At 44.9% G+C, this 15,964-nt stretch overlaps 1 protein-coding gene across 3 annotated transcripts in view; it reads right to left on the reverse strand.

Annotated features, from left to right (window-relative positions):
* Positions 1 to 744: 744 nt before the first annotated feature.
* Positions 745 to 15,964, reverse strand: part of RNASET2 (ribonuclease T2) — a 94,311-nt gene continuing 79,091 nt past the window's right edge. For all 3 annotated transcript variants that reach the window (XM_029594004.1, XM_029594003.1, XM_029594002.1), the window contains 2 exons: positions 12,996 to 13,070; positions 745 to 1,827 (listed from right to left, as the gene is read on the reverse strand). In XM_029594004.1, coding sequence (XP_029449864.1) covers positions 1,624 to 1,827; positions 12,996 to 13,070 — 279 coding nt within the window. In that variant the 3' untranslated portion in view covers positions 745 to 1,623. The remainder of the gene's footprint in view (positions 1,828 to 12,995; positions 13,071 to 15,964) is intronic.

Below are 15,964 nucleotides of genomic sequence, written 5' to 3' on the forward strand. Positions count from 1 at the left end.
TAACCCATGCTATAGTTACACAATGCAGTCCAAAAAGCAAACAGAATGTTGGGAATTATTAGAAAGGGAATGGTGAATAAAACGGAAAATGTCATAATGCCTCTGTATCACTCCAAGGTGAGACCGCACCTTGTGTACAATTCTGGTCGCCGCATCTCAAAAAAGATATAGTTGTGATGGAGAAGGTACAGAGAAAGGCAAGCAAAATGATAAAGGGGATGGAACAGCTCCCCTATGAGGAAAGACTAACGAGATTAGGACTGTTCAGCTTGGAGAAGAGATGGCAGAGGGGGAATTGATAGTTGTGTTTAAAATCATGAGAGGTCTAGAACAGGTAAATGTGAATTGGTTATTTACTCTTTCGGATAATAGAAGGACTAGGGGGCACTCCATGAAGTTAGCATGTGGCACATTTAAAACTAATCGGAGAAAGTTCTTTTTCACTCAACACACAATTAAACTCTGGAATTTGTTGCCAGGGTATGTGGTTAGTGCAGTTAGTGTAGCTGGGTTTAAAAAAAGGATTGGATAAGTTCTTGGAGGAGAAGTCCATTACCTGCTATTAAGTTGACTTAGAAAATAGCCACTGCTATTACTAGCAACAGTAACATGGGATAGACTTAGTTTTTGGGTACTTGCCAGGTACTTATGGCCTGGATTGGCCACTGTTGGAAACAGGATGCTGGGCTTGATGGACCCTTGGTCTGACCCAGTATGGCATGTTCTTAAGAAGCCAAAACAAAATATTTTTGTATATTTTAATTTGTATTAGTCATAATACCATTGACTTCTGAGGAGGCAGCCAGGTCATCACATGGTCTCAACAAGCCACTGGAATGTGATCGCACTGTACACAAGTGCTGCCAGTTTACTAGGGGTTGCCATAACAGAACTATAGCATACTGCTGTAACAAGCTACAGACAATTCACAGAGTGCTGTAGATTAATGGCTGGACTGTAGATTTTCTTAAAGCTTCCGCAAAAAAACAACTGACTTGGTCTAATTTCATAGGCAATCAGATCTTGATCTTTATAAATAAAAATAGTATATTCTTCATCCATAGCTTAAGACAAAGTGTCTTATCATTTAAGCCCATTGTATTTGAACTGATCATGCTTACAGTGGAAGTAGAGAAAAATAACTTACCACTGGTAAAAATATATCAATTACTGGTTTAAAGAGTGTTTCCTGCCTGAAGATATGTGTTATTTCATATGATAAGTACATCAGACCTTTCCAAGCCAGTTGGGTTTTCAGGATCTCCACAATGAACATGTATGCATTGGAGGCCTAGAATATGCACATTTATCTCATGCTATGAATATCCGAGGTCACTAAGATAGGCTTGGGAAGCCCTGAATGACTTTATACTTCCATCAAAACTTTAATATCAGACTATGGTAACTTTTCAGCAAGCTCCTTTGCATCCCAGGATTTTCTTTGCACCAGTGCATAAAAAATGGAGTTAATGCTTACACTGTCATCATACAGCAAATGAGCCTGACACTTCAAGACTTCAAATGATAGAGGCTGTAAAGTACCACTGGTTTTTCTACTTTTCCTACAAAGTCCTAGTTTAGAAAATAGAGAGTTCTTTGCTACAGATTTTTTTGGTTTGGTTATCAGGCCCAAATCGTTTCCACAGGAGGGTAATATGTTGGCAGATCATTATCACACACAGACAAATCCGGATGTTGTAATTCCCAGCTGACCGGTGCATCCTTCAGCAAGAGGCGGGATTCATCCTCTCCTTCGCTACAATTTCTTGGAATGAATTCTTGCGTAAAACAGATTTCAATCTGTCCAAGTGTTTGTGCGCTTTCCCCCTGAAAATGATAAAAATGAGATGAACTTTTAAACAGATTTTCAAGTTCCCTTGTTTGCATGCCAGGTAACTTCCTAATATGCTTTTGGTCTTAACTGTGAGGCAGCTGGAGCAGTGCCAGAAAGCTGGAGGACCTCCGTGCAGTTTGGTGGCAACACTGGTTTTACATGCAAACCCTTTTATATATATGTTAAAAAAAATTATTTATATTCTGCTTTTTGGCACTTCAAAGCAGATTAGATTCAGGTGCTACAAGTATCTTCCTATCCCCAGAAGAATTTGGTTTTAAAACAAACAAGCGTGCGCACATACATGCGCCTATCAGCACGCAAGCAAGAATGCACTAGAATTTTTAATTGTGCACATGTTTTAAAATGCTCCAACCGCGCATAAGTTAGCTCCTAATTTTAAAAGGATACTCGAGCACAGCTAGCATGTGTGTCTCCCACAGGACGCGCTTATGTCAGCGAATTTTAAAACATGCTCATGCAAGGCACATTCTCAGTTTTCCCATTAATATCATGGTCATTCAGACCCCTTTGGTGTGCAAGACGAAGAACCAGGACCCCAGATGACCTAGATCCCTCACCTTGTCATATAAGCTTTAAAATCTGAGATCTACAGACTTGCTCTTCATCAGGTGTAGAAGTAAAATTACACAGATATCTAGCACATGTACGCTGAGAGTTTCGTTTTTAAATTCTGGAGTTACAGGCATAAGCCTTGGCCCCGTCCTGGAATGCACATTCCCTGCCCCTTTCCAGCCTTATTCATCACACATGCACGGGCACATACGCATGTATTTTAAAACCCATGCTGCTCGCATGCAGCCCACATAGGTGCGCAGGTGGCCATTTTTGCGCAAGCAACACTTTTAAAATTGGCTTGAGAGTTGGTACCTGAGGCAATGAAGGGTGAAGTGACTTAGCCAAGGTCACAAGGAGAGCAGTGGGATTTGAACCCTGGATTCCCTGGTTTGTAGTGTGCTGCTCTAACAACTATGCTACTCCTCTCCCCCCCACCCACCTCGTGGTGCTGTTTTCTTCCACTTAATTTTAGTAGAGGAAAAGAAGAGTTGCTTACCTGTTACAAGTGTTCTTCGAGGTCAGCAGGATGCTAGTCCTCACACATGGGTGACATCATCAGATGGAGCCCTGATGTGGAAAACTTATATCAAAGTTTCTAGAAATTTGACTAGGCACACTGAGCATGCCCAGCATGCCCTATATCACGTGTCCATTTAAGCTCCCTCTCCAGTCTTGTAACAGAGAATTAAGATTAAAATAAAAAATAAAAGAAACTCAATTCTGCAGGCTGGCGGGTGGGCTTCGTGAGGACTAACATCCTGCTGTCCTCAGAGAACACCTGTTACAGGTAAGCAACTCTGCTTTCCCCGAGGACAAGCAGGATGGTTTCTTCATACATGGGTGAATCCCTAGCTACAGGCTGCTCCCTAACAAAAAAAGGGGACCAACTAGGTGCCAATGGCGCAACACTGGTGCCGTTGGTAATAGAGGGGGAGACAGCCTGAACCCAAACAACAGGCCTTAGGCAGGAGAGTTGGGTTCTATACCTCAAACAGGTTCTAAAGGACAGATTGGCCTAACCTATCGTCAAATCAGCTATCCCTGTCCAGACAGTAATGAGATGTGAATGTGTGCAGAGAATTCCACGTCGCAGCCTTGCATATCTCCTCTGTGGGCTGATTGCAAGTGGGCCACTGACGCTGCCATGATTGACAGAATGAGCCTTGACATGACCCCCAAGATGCAGTTCCGCCTGGACGTAACAGAAAGAGATGCGATCTGCTGGCCATTTGGATAGTGTCTGTTTGGCAATAGCAATGCCCAACCTATTCTTGTCAAAAGAAATAAAAAGTTGGGTGGACTGTCTATGGGCTGCTGTCCACTCCAGATAGAAGGCTAAGGCTTGCTTGCAGTCCAGACTGTGCAGTGCTGTTCGCCTTGGTGAAAATGGGGCCTGGGAAAAAATATTGACAGGATGCCCTATATCACGTGTCCATTTAAGATGGTAAGATGGTTAAGATGGAAATCTGTCACCACCTTAGGCAGGAACTTAGGATGCGTATGCAAGATCGCCTTGTCCTGATAAACTTTAGTATAAGGTGGATAAGTCACTAAGGCCTGGAGCTTGTTGACCCTGCTCACCTAAGTGACTGACACTAAAAATGTCCTCCCCGGTCAGGTACTTCAGGTCACAGGTGCACAGTGGCTCAAAAGGAGCTTTCATCAGCTGAGCTAACATCACAATGAGGACCCAAGACACAGCGGGAGGCCTTAGGGGAGGCTTCAGTTGAAGCAAGCACCGCATGAAATTTACAACTATAGGCTGTACAGAGAGGTGTAGGTGGTATGCGCCATTGGCGCATACCACCTACACCTTGGTGGTATGCGCCAATGGCAATGAGATGAATTCTAACAGAGTTGGTCTTTATGTCAGCCTCATATGTAGGAGGTTGTCAAGCAGTTTTTGTGTGGGGCAGGAGAATGGATCTAGGATCTTCTGCTCACACCACATGGAAAACCTCCACTTCAGTCCATAGTACTTTCTAGTGGAAGGCTTACTAGAAGCCACCAGGACCAGAGATACATCTTCTGAAAGATCACGTAGCTGCAGATTTAGACTGAGTGACAGGGCCTGGCGGTTGGGATGCTGCAGCCTGCCTTGATCTCACGTGATGAGATCTGGGGAAGTCTCCAGATGGACAACTCCCATAGCAGTGGAAACCAGACCTGTCTCGGCCAATGAGGGGCTATGAGGATCATAGTCCTGTTCTTGCAAAACTTCAAGAGAGTCTTTGCCACTAAGGGAATCAGAGGATACGTATACAAAAGACTCGTCCCAATGCAGGCAAGAGCGTTCAAAGTTGGTTTGCCATCTGACCTGTACAGGAAGCAGAATCAAGGCACCTTCCTGTCACAGGGGAACGCGAACAGATCTACATCCAGGCTCCCCCAGAGGCAAAATATCCGATTCTTTCTCCCATGGTCCAGGGACCACTCATGGGGTCTGAAGGCTGGAGTCAGCCTGTCCGCTACCACGTTTTCCGTCCCGACCAGATACATGGCCTTGAGCACTATCCCATGGGACAGGGGCCATGACCAGATCTGGACAGCTTCCTGACACAGGAAGTACGATCCCATGCCCCCCTGCTGGTTGACATATCACATGGCTACCTGGTTGTCTGTGTGGATCAGAACAACTTTGTTGGACAGCCAATCTCTGAAAGCCCATAGTGCATACCTGATCTCCCGAAGCTCCAGGAAGTTGATTTGACAAGAGCATTCCTGAACGGACCAGAGACCCTGATTGCTGAACCCTTCTATATAAGCTCCCCACCCCAGGGTGGATGCATCCGTGGTTAGGACAATTTGGATAGGGGGACTTTGAAAAAAGATCTCCCATTCTAGATTTGAAAGTACCTGGCCACCAGGAAAATGAGTCCCGGAGAAATGTGGTGACTCTGATGCAATTCTGAAGACTCTGAGTGGCCTGGCGCCACTGCAGCCTCAGGGTCCATTCAGCTCTGCACGTGTGAACGTGCCAAGGGAGTGACATGGACAGTTGCGGCAATATGGCCCAACAGCCTAAACATGTGCCAGGCTGACACCTGCTGGCTCTGTTAGATCTGTGCCGCAATGGTCATCAAGATGACAGCCCCCTGGTGAGGCAGGAAGGTCTTGGCCTGAACCATGTCTAGCAGGGCTCCTATGAAGTCCAATTGAAGTGACAAGCTGAGATGGGACTTTGGGTAGTTGAGAATGAACCCTAGTGACTCTAACACCTGGTTGGTCAAACGCATGGAACTGGTGGCCCCTGTCCGAGATGTGCTCTTGACCAGGCAATTATCCAGGTACATGAAAACATGCACTCCTAGCCTGCGAAGGTGTGCTGCCACCACGGCCAGGCATCTTGTGAAGACCTGTGTGGCTGACGCAAGCCCAAACGGTAATACCCGGTACCGGAAGTGTTGTTTTCCCTACCACAAATCTGAAATACTTCCTGTGATTGGGGTAGATCTCGTTATGAGTATATGTGTCTAGGGAGCATAGCCAGTCCCCTTTTTGCAAAAGGGGGACCAAAGTGTCCAGGGAAACAAACTTTAACTTTTCTTTTCTTAGAAACTTGTTCAAGGCCCTTAGGTCTAGGATGGGATGGAGTCCTCCTGTTCTCAGGAAGTACTTGAAGTAGAATTCCCACCCTCTTTGCCCTGGTGGTAAAGGCTTGACCGCTCTGGCTGTTACAAGGGAGGGGAGCTCCACTAGTAGTACCTCCTGATGTGCTACCGGCCCCCAAAACGGGCATGGGGGGAAATTTGGCAGGACACACAATAGATTCAATTGGTACCCCTGACAGACGATTGACAGAAGCCACTGGTCCAAGTTTATATTGGGCCACTAGGTCACAAAGAACCATAGCCTGCCCCCGACTGGAGGGTCCATCATTCTGGGTACGAGCAGCTGCCGTATGCTCCCTACAACCCAGTCAAAACCCCATTGCTGGAGTTGACTGAGGAGCCGACTAGGGGCTCTCTGCTGCCTAGGATGGCTGTGGGAGCACTGATGGTGTTGACAGGAGTGAGAGGGTGGAGGATAGTACTTCCTTGGTCCTGGTCTTGCCGCCCTCCTAGGAGAGGATGATTGGTCCGGAGTACTGGTGGAAAGTTGTTGGAGGGTTTAATGGTGGTCCCAAAAGTTGGGCCACAATGTCCTTCACTATCTCTGAAGAGATTCTCTCCATTACATGGCATGTCAGCGAGTTGTTCCTGTACATTTGGTCAGGGATTAGAGGCCCGCAACCATGCCATTCTGTGGGCGCAATTCCTGCTGCAGAGACTCTCGATCCATCTCAAAAGCATTGTAGGTCGCATGGACCTTGTATTTTTGCACTCCAGGCCCTTATACACCAGCGACATGAGGGTGTTCTGCTGCTGTTTAAGCAGCTGCTTAGCCACATCCTGCACTTGCTTCCAGATGTCTTGCAAGTACTGGCTGTTTTAGAGCTGATAGGGAGCAATGTAGGGAATGAGAATGGCGCCTTGAAACACCTTCCTTCCAAGAGTGTCCTTCCCCGGGGGCACAGAGGAATGAGTCCGAGAGTGCTTGGTCCTGCTGAGGGCAGATTTGACCACCACCAACTGGTGGGGCAGATGATGCTTATCAAATCTGGCAGCCTTCTGGACAAGGTAGACCTTTGTCTGCTTTCTTAATAACAGGAGGCACTATGAGGGAATGTTCTCATATCCTCAGCAGCAAATCCTTAAGGATCTCATGTACCGGGACCACCACAATCTCCTTAGGAGGCTCCATGAACTGAAGGATCTCAAGCATTTTGTGCCTGGCATCCTCCTCCATCAGTACCTGAAAAGGGATGGCTTCCACCATCACCCTCACAAAACCTGTGAAGGTTAAGACTTCAGGCAGAGACTACCTTTGCTCCTCTGGAGGATAAAGTTCTGAAAGGAGACCCTCTGAGCCTTCAGAGAGGACTCTGAAGCATCATCCCCCGAGAGATCATAGGGTTCCTCATCCTCAACTGTAAGCCACAGGGGATGGGTCCCTAGGTGCTTGGCCTTCATCCAGAGGTACAGGCACCAATAGAACTGGATGGAGCGGGGGGACGGACAGATCTCGGCATCTCCGCCGGCCACTTTGGAGCATCCTCCTACGACCACCGTATTGGCAGGGGGAGCCTCGGAGCCCCGATGGGCACAGATGCTGTGCCCATCGGGGCTCCGAGGGGTCAGTAACACACCGATGGCTCCAGCTGGGTCAGTAACACACCGATGAGCAAGTATGAGGATGGGCGGCACTGGGGTCGGTGCTATCGGTGCCACAGGACAGAAGCCCTGTAGCTCCCAGTCCACCGCTAACTAGACTTGGGGCTCAGCTTCTCCTCGAACATTGCCAATGCCAACACAGACTGGAAGGAAGGAAGGAAGAGTGGCAAGATCATCTTTGGACTCTCGATGAGGATTGGTGACTGGCAACAGAGCCGGTGGAGACCGTTGCGGACCCCCAGCACTGATGAAGGATTGGCACTCCTCACCACAGGATCATTTCGGGGGCATTGCAGCAAAAAGCTGGTGCATCCCCGTGCCCGTCACCATGCAACGACGGGAACTAATGCCGAAGCTTCTTCAGCTTCCCTCGATGCTTGGCCTGGTTCTTCACCAGTGCAGAGGCCAACGAGGAACCCGATGTCCTTGGCTTGGAGGAGATAAATGATCGGTCTCTGGTGCCCCTGTCTGCCAATAGTATCGACAAACTCCCACCAATGTCGATGGCTCGGTGTCCACTGGTGCAGCTCCTTGGTTCTTCGATGACGATGCTGCCTATACCGTTGGCTTGGACTTCGACCTGAAGAGCTTTTCCATCTTATCGACGGTGTCATCTGGGTGCACAGGTGGCAACCCAGATGTCCTGCGATGCCCACAAGCAGAGAACGCATATCTCATGAGGATCTGGGATGGACATGGTCCTCGAGCACCGGGGACATCGCTGAAAACCAGATGTGGCCTATCGGATGAAACAAAAGGGGCACGAACCAAAAATTATGGCAGCGGGGCGAAGATAGCTGGCAGGCTCTGATGCACTGCCACCACGGAGAACGAACCATAAAAGGAAACTTACCCAAATCACCAAAAACCGTGACTAGGAGACACTATAGGAGGGCACAGAGAGGGACCTGGCAAAGACCAATGAGTAAAAATCCAAGAAAAACATGAGAAAAACCAGTTTTCCACAAGGCCAAAAAACAGCCAAAGTGAGCTCACTCAGAAAGTACTACTAGTGTGAGGCTTACAGCTCTGTGAAAAAAAGAGAGATTGGAGAGAGACCCTGTGTGGACATGTGGTACAGGGCATGCTCAGAGTGCCTAGTCAAAGTTCTAGAAACTTTCACATAAGTTTTCCACTTTGGGGCTCCACCTGATGTCACCCATGTGTGAGGACTATCATCCTGCTTGTCCTCAGAGAAACTATTCTACTGAAACATTTTCTTTTTAGCCAAAGATCCCCCTATTAATGAATAAGACTTTTTCTCCAAGCACAAGCAAGACACATTGTCCTCACAAATGGGTGATGGTTTTCGGTAGGAGCCCGTGTTGGAGCTGAGAATTTTAAGCTCTAACACACTCTCAGTTTGTTCTACTAGGCACTTGCAGGACACCCACACTGTGGTGTCCCTGTGGGACCCCTTCCTATCTTTTTATCGTGGAGCCCAGTGGTCACTTTCGTCAAGCTCTCCTTGATTCCCCCCCCCCCCCATTTAAGGACATTTTTCTCAGAAAATTATTACTTTCTGACCGTCTCTCTTTTTCTTGTGTGATGGTTATAGTAATGTAAATTATTCAAAGAAAACTGTGTGTATTCATGAGTGTAGCCTCTCCATAAACATTTAGCCAACTTCCCTCATTCTCACTTTCAAATCAGAAATGGTCTATTAAGTTATTGCCATATTTTGAACTTTTAGGAGTGAATGTTCAAAGGAGTTACACCCGTAAATGTAACATACTATTGTAGCAATTTTCAAAAGTCATTTACTCGTGTAAAGTGCACTTACGTGGGTAAATCCTATGGACAATTCAATGGCATATACTGTAGCAATTTTGAAAAGCTCACTTACCCAATTTTAAGTGGGTAAAATGATTTGTAAAATCAGACATTTAGAGGTAGATTTTCAAAGCGTAACCCCCGAAAATCTACCCCAAACCCCCACTGCGTGCGCCGAGCCTAGCTTGCATAGGCTGCTGGCACACGCAAAGCCCCGGGACGTGCATAAGTCCCGGGGCTTTCCTGGGGGGGGGGGGGGGGCGTGTCGTGGCCGGCGCACCATCGGGGGCGTTCCGGGGGCGTGGCCACAGCCTCCGGACCAGCCCCCGGACTGGACCATGGCGCGCAGGCAGCCAGCCCAATGCACGCAAATTACGCCTGCCTCGGGCAAAGGTAGGGGGGGTTTAGATAGGGCCGGGGGGGGGGGTTGGGTTGGGTTAGGTAGGGGAAGGGAGGGGAAGGTGCGGGGGGTGGAAGGAAAGTTCCTTCCGAGGCCGCTCCGATTTCGGAGCGGCCTCAGAGGGAACGGAGGCAGGCCGATTTTGGGCAGCCTTGCGTGCGCCAACTCCGGATTTTAATGGCGACGCGCGTATCTATTGAAATCCGGCGTACTTTTGTTTGCGCCTGGTGTGCGAACAAAAGTGCGCGCGCGTGTAGTTTTATAAAATCTGCCCCTTAGGGTATGTAATCTTTTTAAAATGTTGTTACTTGGAAAATCAAGATCTCTTTCTCTGGATAAAAAAAGGTCAGTTTTTCCATAGACAACTCTTTCTAGACATAACTAGGTTAAATATCCATAGCAGGTTTATTTGATTCAATCCACTATTTAGGTACAGGCCAGGTTGCCATTAATAAATGATAAATTAAAAGCCCTTTCTTCTATTTTCTATATTTCTCTGGAGCACCCAACTGAGTAACCAAACTGAGTATGTGGTAACAGTCGCCATAACTTTCACATTTTTTGTGTGATCTGGCAGTTTCCTCCTACTCTTTTGGGATTCTAGTTGAATACAACCCAGGTTTGGGATCTGGCACCATGAGCCTTTATTTACAACTACCCAATCATAGGTCTTACATAGAGCCTCTCAGTATCACCATTTCCCTCCTAGGGGCTGTGAACATTGCCCTCCCCAGCATTCCCAGCCTCGGCTGACCCAAGGAGTGCAAGACCTTAGCTGGCAATCGGGCCCAAGTCCCTCCACACAGCAGCACGTGCCACTCAGACAGCCTGTACATAGCTTCCGTTAAAATTTTCCCCATCTTTTGCTTCCTGAGTGTATTAGAGGACTCCCCGACCGGCCCTCCTTCATTGGTCACACTGGGTAACGAGGTAATTAAAGTTAAGAAAGTCGCCCGTAACTTGGGAATTCAAATGGACACAAATTTATCTCTATCACATCATGTTTCTAATCTGGTAAAAAATTCATTTTTCAAATTGCATACCTTAAAAAGACTAAAACCCTTACTTTTCAAAAATGATTTTCAAACTGTGCTTCAGTCTCTTCTGTTCTCTGGTTTAGACTATTGTAACAGTTTGTTCTTGGGTCTTCCAGATTCTGCGATCAAACCATTGCAGCAAATACAGAATTCAGCGGCCCGTCTTTTAGTAGGATTACCTCTGAGATATCATATTTCCCCTATTCTGTATAAGCTCCATTGGCTCCCGATTAAATTCCGAGTAAAATATAAGGTTCTTTCCATAATTCATTCATTAATTTACGATCAAGACTCAACATGGCTCTGCACATCCTTACGATTGTATAAACCAATGAGACATCTCAGATCAATATCGCAATATCTGCTTGATGTCCCCACAGTCAGATTAGCAAGACTTAATATGACTAGGGAAAGGGCCTTTTCAGTGGCAGGACCGATGTTGTGGAATTCTCTCCCTAACACCTTAAGGCAAATCTCCAGTCACAATGAATTTAAGAAGGCAGTAAAAACTTATTTATTTAAGATTGCATATGGTCATCTTGAAAATTGAACACCCCACCTTTATAAGCCATGTACTCTGCAGTTTCTGACTGTTTGATTATACACTTATTAGGAACCTGGATTGTACAAGTTAAAGTTTTAGGCTCTCTTATTTCCTTTCTTTCTTTATCTGTTTTTTGTAAAAAATTAGTTTATTTATTTTTGAGCAGGGATTATGATGGTTTATTGTATTTTTTTTTCTGTACTTTTCTTTAACTTTTTGCTGATTTATTTTTAATTTTTTATTATATTTTATTTAATTTATCTTTTGGTTAACTTGATCTATATAATTGATTCTTGTAAACCGTCTTGATCAAACTAGTTTGAAAAGACGGTATAGAAATATTTTTAAATAAAATAAATAAATAAATAAATTTATTTTGCTCTTTTTTCCATTATTGTGTTCCTTTCTCCATTTCTCTTTTTAGCTTCGTTTACTTTTTTTTATTCTCTCGCTTCCTTTCTTCTCCAGCCTTTTTCATGTTTCTTCTTTCTGCAACTTCTCTCGCTACAGCCCCTCCCCCTCCCAAAAGGTACCACTTCTCATCGTCTTCTGCTCTTTTATTTTTCTCCTTTCTTCCTATCCTGTTTCTCCCTTTGTTCTCTCCCTTAAAATTTCCTTTCCCTCCATCTTTTCAGCACCTTTCCTGCAGATATCTATCCTCTCCTTCAGTTTCAAGGGAGACGGCAGCAAGTTGCATCACCAGAAGCAGTAGCTCAGGGACCTGATCTATGATGGCAGAAGAAAGGTATTGGCAAGACAGGTAGTGAGTTACTTCTCAGTGGGACTAAGCAAGGGGTGGAGTTTGGCGGCTAATAGAAACAGAGAACATAACAGCATATAAAAGACCATTCAGCCTACACAGTCTGCCCATTCACACCTCCAACTCAGCTTTATGATCCCTTCCTCTCTCAGAAATTCTCTGTACTTGTCCTATGCTTTTCTTGAATCCTGATACTGTCCTGGCTACCACCACCCTTTCTGAAAAGAAATACTTCCTTAGATTATTCTTGAGTTTATTCTCCTTCCTCGTTTTAGAGCCTCATTTCCTTGAAAGAGGCCTGCCTCCTGTGCACTTATTCCTTAGAGGTATTTAAATATCTTTATCATATTTCTTTTCCTCTAGGGTATACATTACTAGATTCTGATTTGATTTTATTTGATCTCTTATTTTATTTTTTTAGGTTTTATCTTGCTTGTTTGTCTAATTAGATATATTATATTTATTATCTTTGCTTTTTGATGCATATTGACTTATTTTAATAATGTATCTTATTGGGTATGTTTATCTTGTGAGCTGTTGTGGGCTTCAGTAGCAGTAGCATATAAATGCAAATAAAGACAAAAAACTTAGATCTTTAAAGCCTTCCCCCCATAGGCATTTTGTTGAAGACTACTGATGCCATTCACTTCACATTCTTTTGAAGATGCTGTCTCCAGTGACACAGTGGTGGCAAAGACACAAAGGATGGTCATGGCAGCATGATGTTTGCTGCAATTGCATGAAAAGATGCATATTCTGTGGAATTTGCTGCAGCACTATAAATCAACTAGGGTCCCTGGCTAAAATACAGTCTTATGCTAACTACTGGAGGCAAAGTCAAACAAAATACCTCACCTGGTTTGGCGGAAGGCACTGAATCTTTGGCGTCACACCAAAAATATTTATAATGGCAGCCTTGATATCTTTCATCTGAAATTTGATAAAAGTATATATTAAACATTAGAAAATCTGATCTAGAAAAAATTAGGACAGGCTAAGTTGAGATCTGGACAAAAAGGATTTTGCATAATCCATTCAATAAACTTATCTTCTTAAAGGCCATAACTGATTGCTACTAATAACCAAACTAAAATACAAGTAAAGTTAACTATAAAATATATTCATCATGGCTAAAGTGTAAGTTGGAAAATCCATGCTATAGACGTATGTTGTCTTCTCAGCCCAAGTAAGTCACTCCTCTCTTCTGCCCCCTTTAAAAAAGATACACAACAAAATAGAACAAAACAAACCCCAGTCCTCCTCCTGTTGTGGTTTGTGTGGTTATGCAACAATTATTTTGCATGTAATACAAGGGATAAGATTCCAGATCTAAGACTATGGGCTGAAGACAACTCATGCTAATGTGACCCAAAATGGAATACTTCAAAAATGCTGATTCTAGTGAGAAAAGTGAAAATCAACATATTAGCTAAATGTGCTAAGAACTAGGTATAGCTCCTGTGTGAGGCCGACATTCCTAAGCCATACTCCTGTTTTCCCAAAACAGGAGGCATCTCTTCGCAAAGCCAAAAACACATCCCGAGTGACTTGGTCCAGAGTGCATGCAGCGTGACCCATAAATTGACAAGGATGACATCATCTGTGACAGTTAGGGACAAGATGCCAAAAAGACGCACAATCTTTGGAGCAGCCACCATCATTACCATCATGATGCAAGTATGGGTGCAGATTAATCGCCTGACATTACCAACCATCTGCTTTATAAGAAGCAGTTCAGCCAACTGCCAGCAAGTCCTAATGTATCGCCTGCAAGAATAATACATAGCAGAACCTTGCTTTCTGTTTACATATCCTATCTCTAAAGATCCCTAGGAATGCAAAATATCTACATTTCCATTCATACCATACAGAGCTAGTCCCCCTTACTGACCTTCTGCCTCTTACTTACTGGGAAGCATGGAGGTCTATCATAAGCCAGCCTGTCCCCCCTCTCCACTAAACAATGCCTAATGGGAGGGAGGAGAAAAGAATCAGACTGCGACATGAAGGAGGGAGAAGAGAAACAGGTACAGCTCCAGTGAGTGGATAGAAGCGGCAACACAGGAGGTGAGAAAAATGGTGGCAGCTTTATCACCTGTTTCTGCTGTCTCATCAGATCGACATACAGGAAGTGCTGTCCTGCAACTTTAAACATACTCGCAGAGCCAGTGGGGAGCAGCAGCAACATGGACTCCCACTGCTCCTTCCGTATCTTGTGCTGCCTTACATATGTCATGCACAGCTGCTCAAGCAAGGTTTGTGGTGCCACACACTTTAGACTAAACGACGATATAGATGGACAGATACAGCTTCCATAATAGGTGCTCTCACTCTATCAAATGCATCTAAAAAGGTATAGGGAGCAATATTCAGCTGCTGAGTGGCTCAATTATTTAGCTGGATAACCATATCCAGCTAACTAGCAGGGTATTATAAAGTGGAGCACTTGTGCCGCTGAATATACCCAGCTATCTTAAGCGTTAGCCAGTTTCGTATAACCGGCTACATTTAGGACAGCCCTAAGGCCCCATCCAGAGTTAGCAGCAGAAGTTAACCGGCTAACTCCGCTCCTCCCTGGTTTGCCTCTGACCCACCCCTGACTTATCCAGTTAAATTCTGGTTGGATAACTAGTTACCCAGCTAGAATTTCATCGGACAAGCGTGCAATATACCTGGGTAAGCCATTTAGATGGATAATTATTATGTTATCTCTATAAATGGCATTTGAATATGGACCTCTTTGAAACTATTATTTCAGGCAGCCAATTAACTACCTTGGCTTTTCAACAGGATTGGTGAATTGGTATGTGCATACAACATATATAGTAACATAGTAATGATGGCTGAAAAAGACCAAAATAGTCCATCTAGTCTGCCCAGCAAGCTTTCCAAGGTAGTAACTGCCACTCCGTGCAGATTACCCCCACGTTTCTGTCAAGGGTAGTAACTGCTGTTCCGTGTTGGATAAGCTTTTTTTAAAGCATCTTTTGAGATCAAGGGAGCACATACAATTGGTGGGTTGTATGAAAGGCAATATTTATTTGAGGGATGTCATGTTGAGTTTCTCCCTGAACAGGTATTTGTTGGGAGATCGGAGGTCCAAGACTGGATGAATGCCTCCTGATTTTTTCGGAATGAGAAAACACCTCTGCTGCATTGAGGTTCTGGTACTATTTTATTTTATTTTTTTATGTATTTATTTTTATATACCGGTGTTCGATTTTACATATCACAATCGGTTTACATTCCAACAAAAAATGCAGGAAATCAAGCTTTTCCTTTGTCAATACATTGAACAATAATAAACATGGAAATTGTTAACAAGGGAGATAAAAACAAGGGAATGGTTAACACTAAGGGGTGCACAAAGGGGAGTGCCCCTTTGTCGCGCCCCTTCGGCGCGCGGCACCTGCTGGCTTGGCACCTTTCAACGGGCCGGCTCCGATTGCTATGATGTCGGGGGAGGGGGGCGGGTCTCACAATCATGGCTTTCCCCACAGTATTCTCTTCTCAGTTTCAAAGGCAGCTTTTTCAATTTTTTTTTCTTTTTTACCTTGGATGTTAGATGTTACAAGGTGTTCAGCACTGGTGGGTAACCCTCCCCTTCATGAGCGCCTGCTGGCTTGTGCCTTTCAACGGTCCGGCTTTCCTGCAATCTATCCCCTATTTTGACTTGCACTGTAAAGGGAAGTCACCTCTGTTTTGATATCTTTAACAGGAGCAGGAGCAACATTAGAGACTATATGTAGCTCCTTCATGATCATTTTGAGGAAGATTTCAATTTCCTTGCTAACAGACATTTTCTGTGATGACTAAGGGTTCTG

Source organism: Rhinatrema bivittatum, chromosome 3, assembly GCF_901001135.1.
Source record: "Rhinatrema bivittatum chromosome 3, aRhiBiv1.1, whole genome shotgun sequence".
Classification (NCBI taxonomy): domain Eukaryota; kingdom Metazoa; phylum Chordata; class Amphibia; order Gymnophiona; family Rhinatrematidae; genus Rhinatrema; species Rhinatrema bivittatum.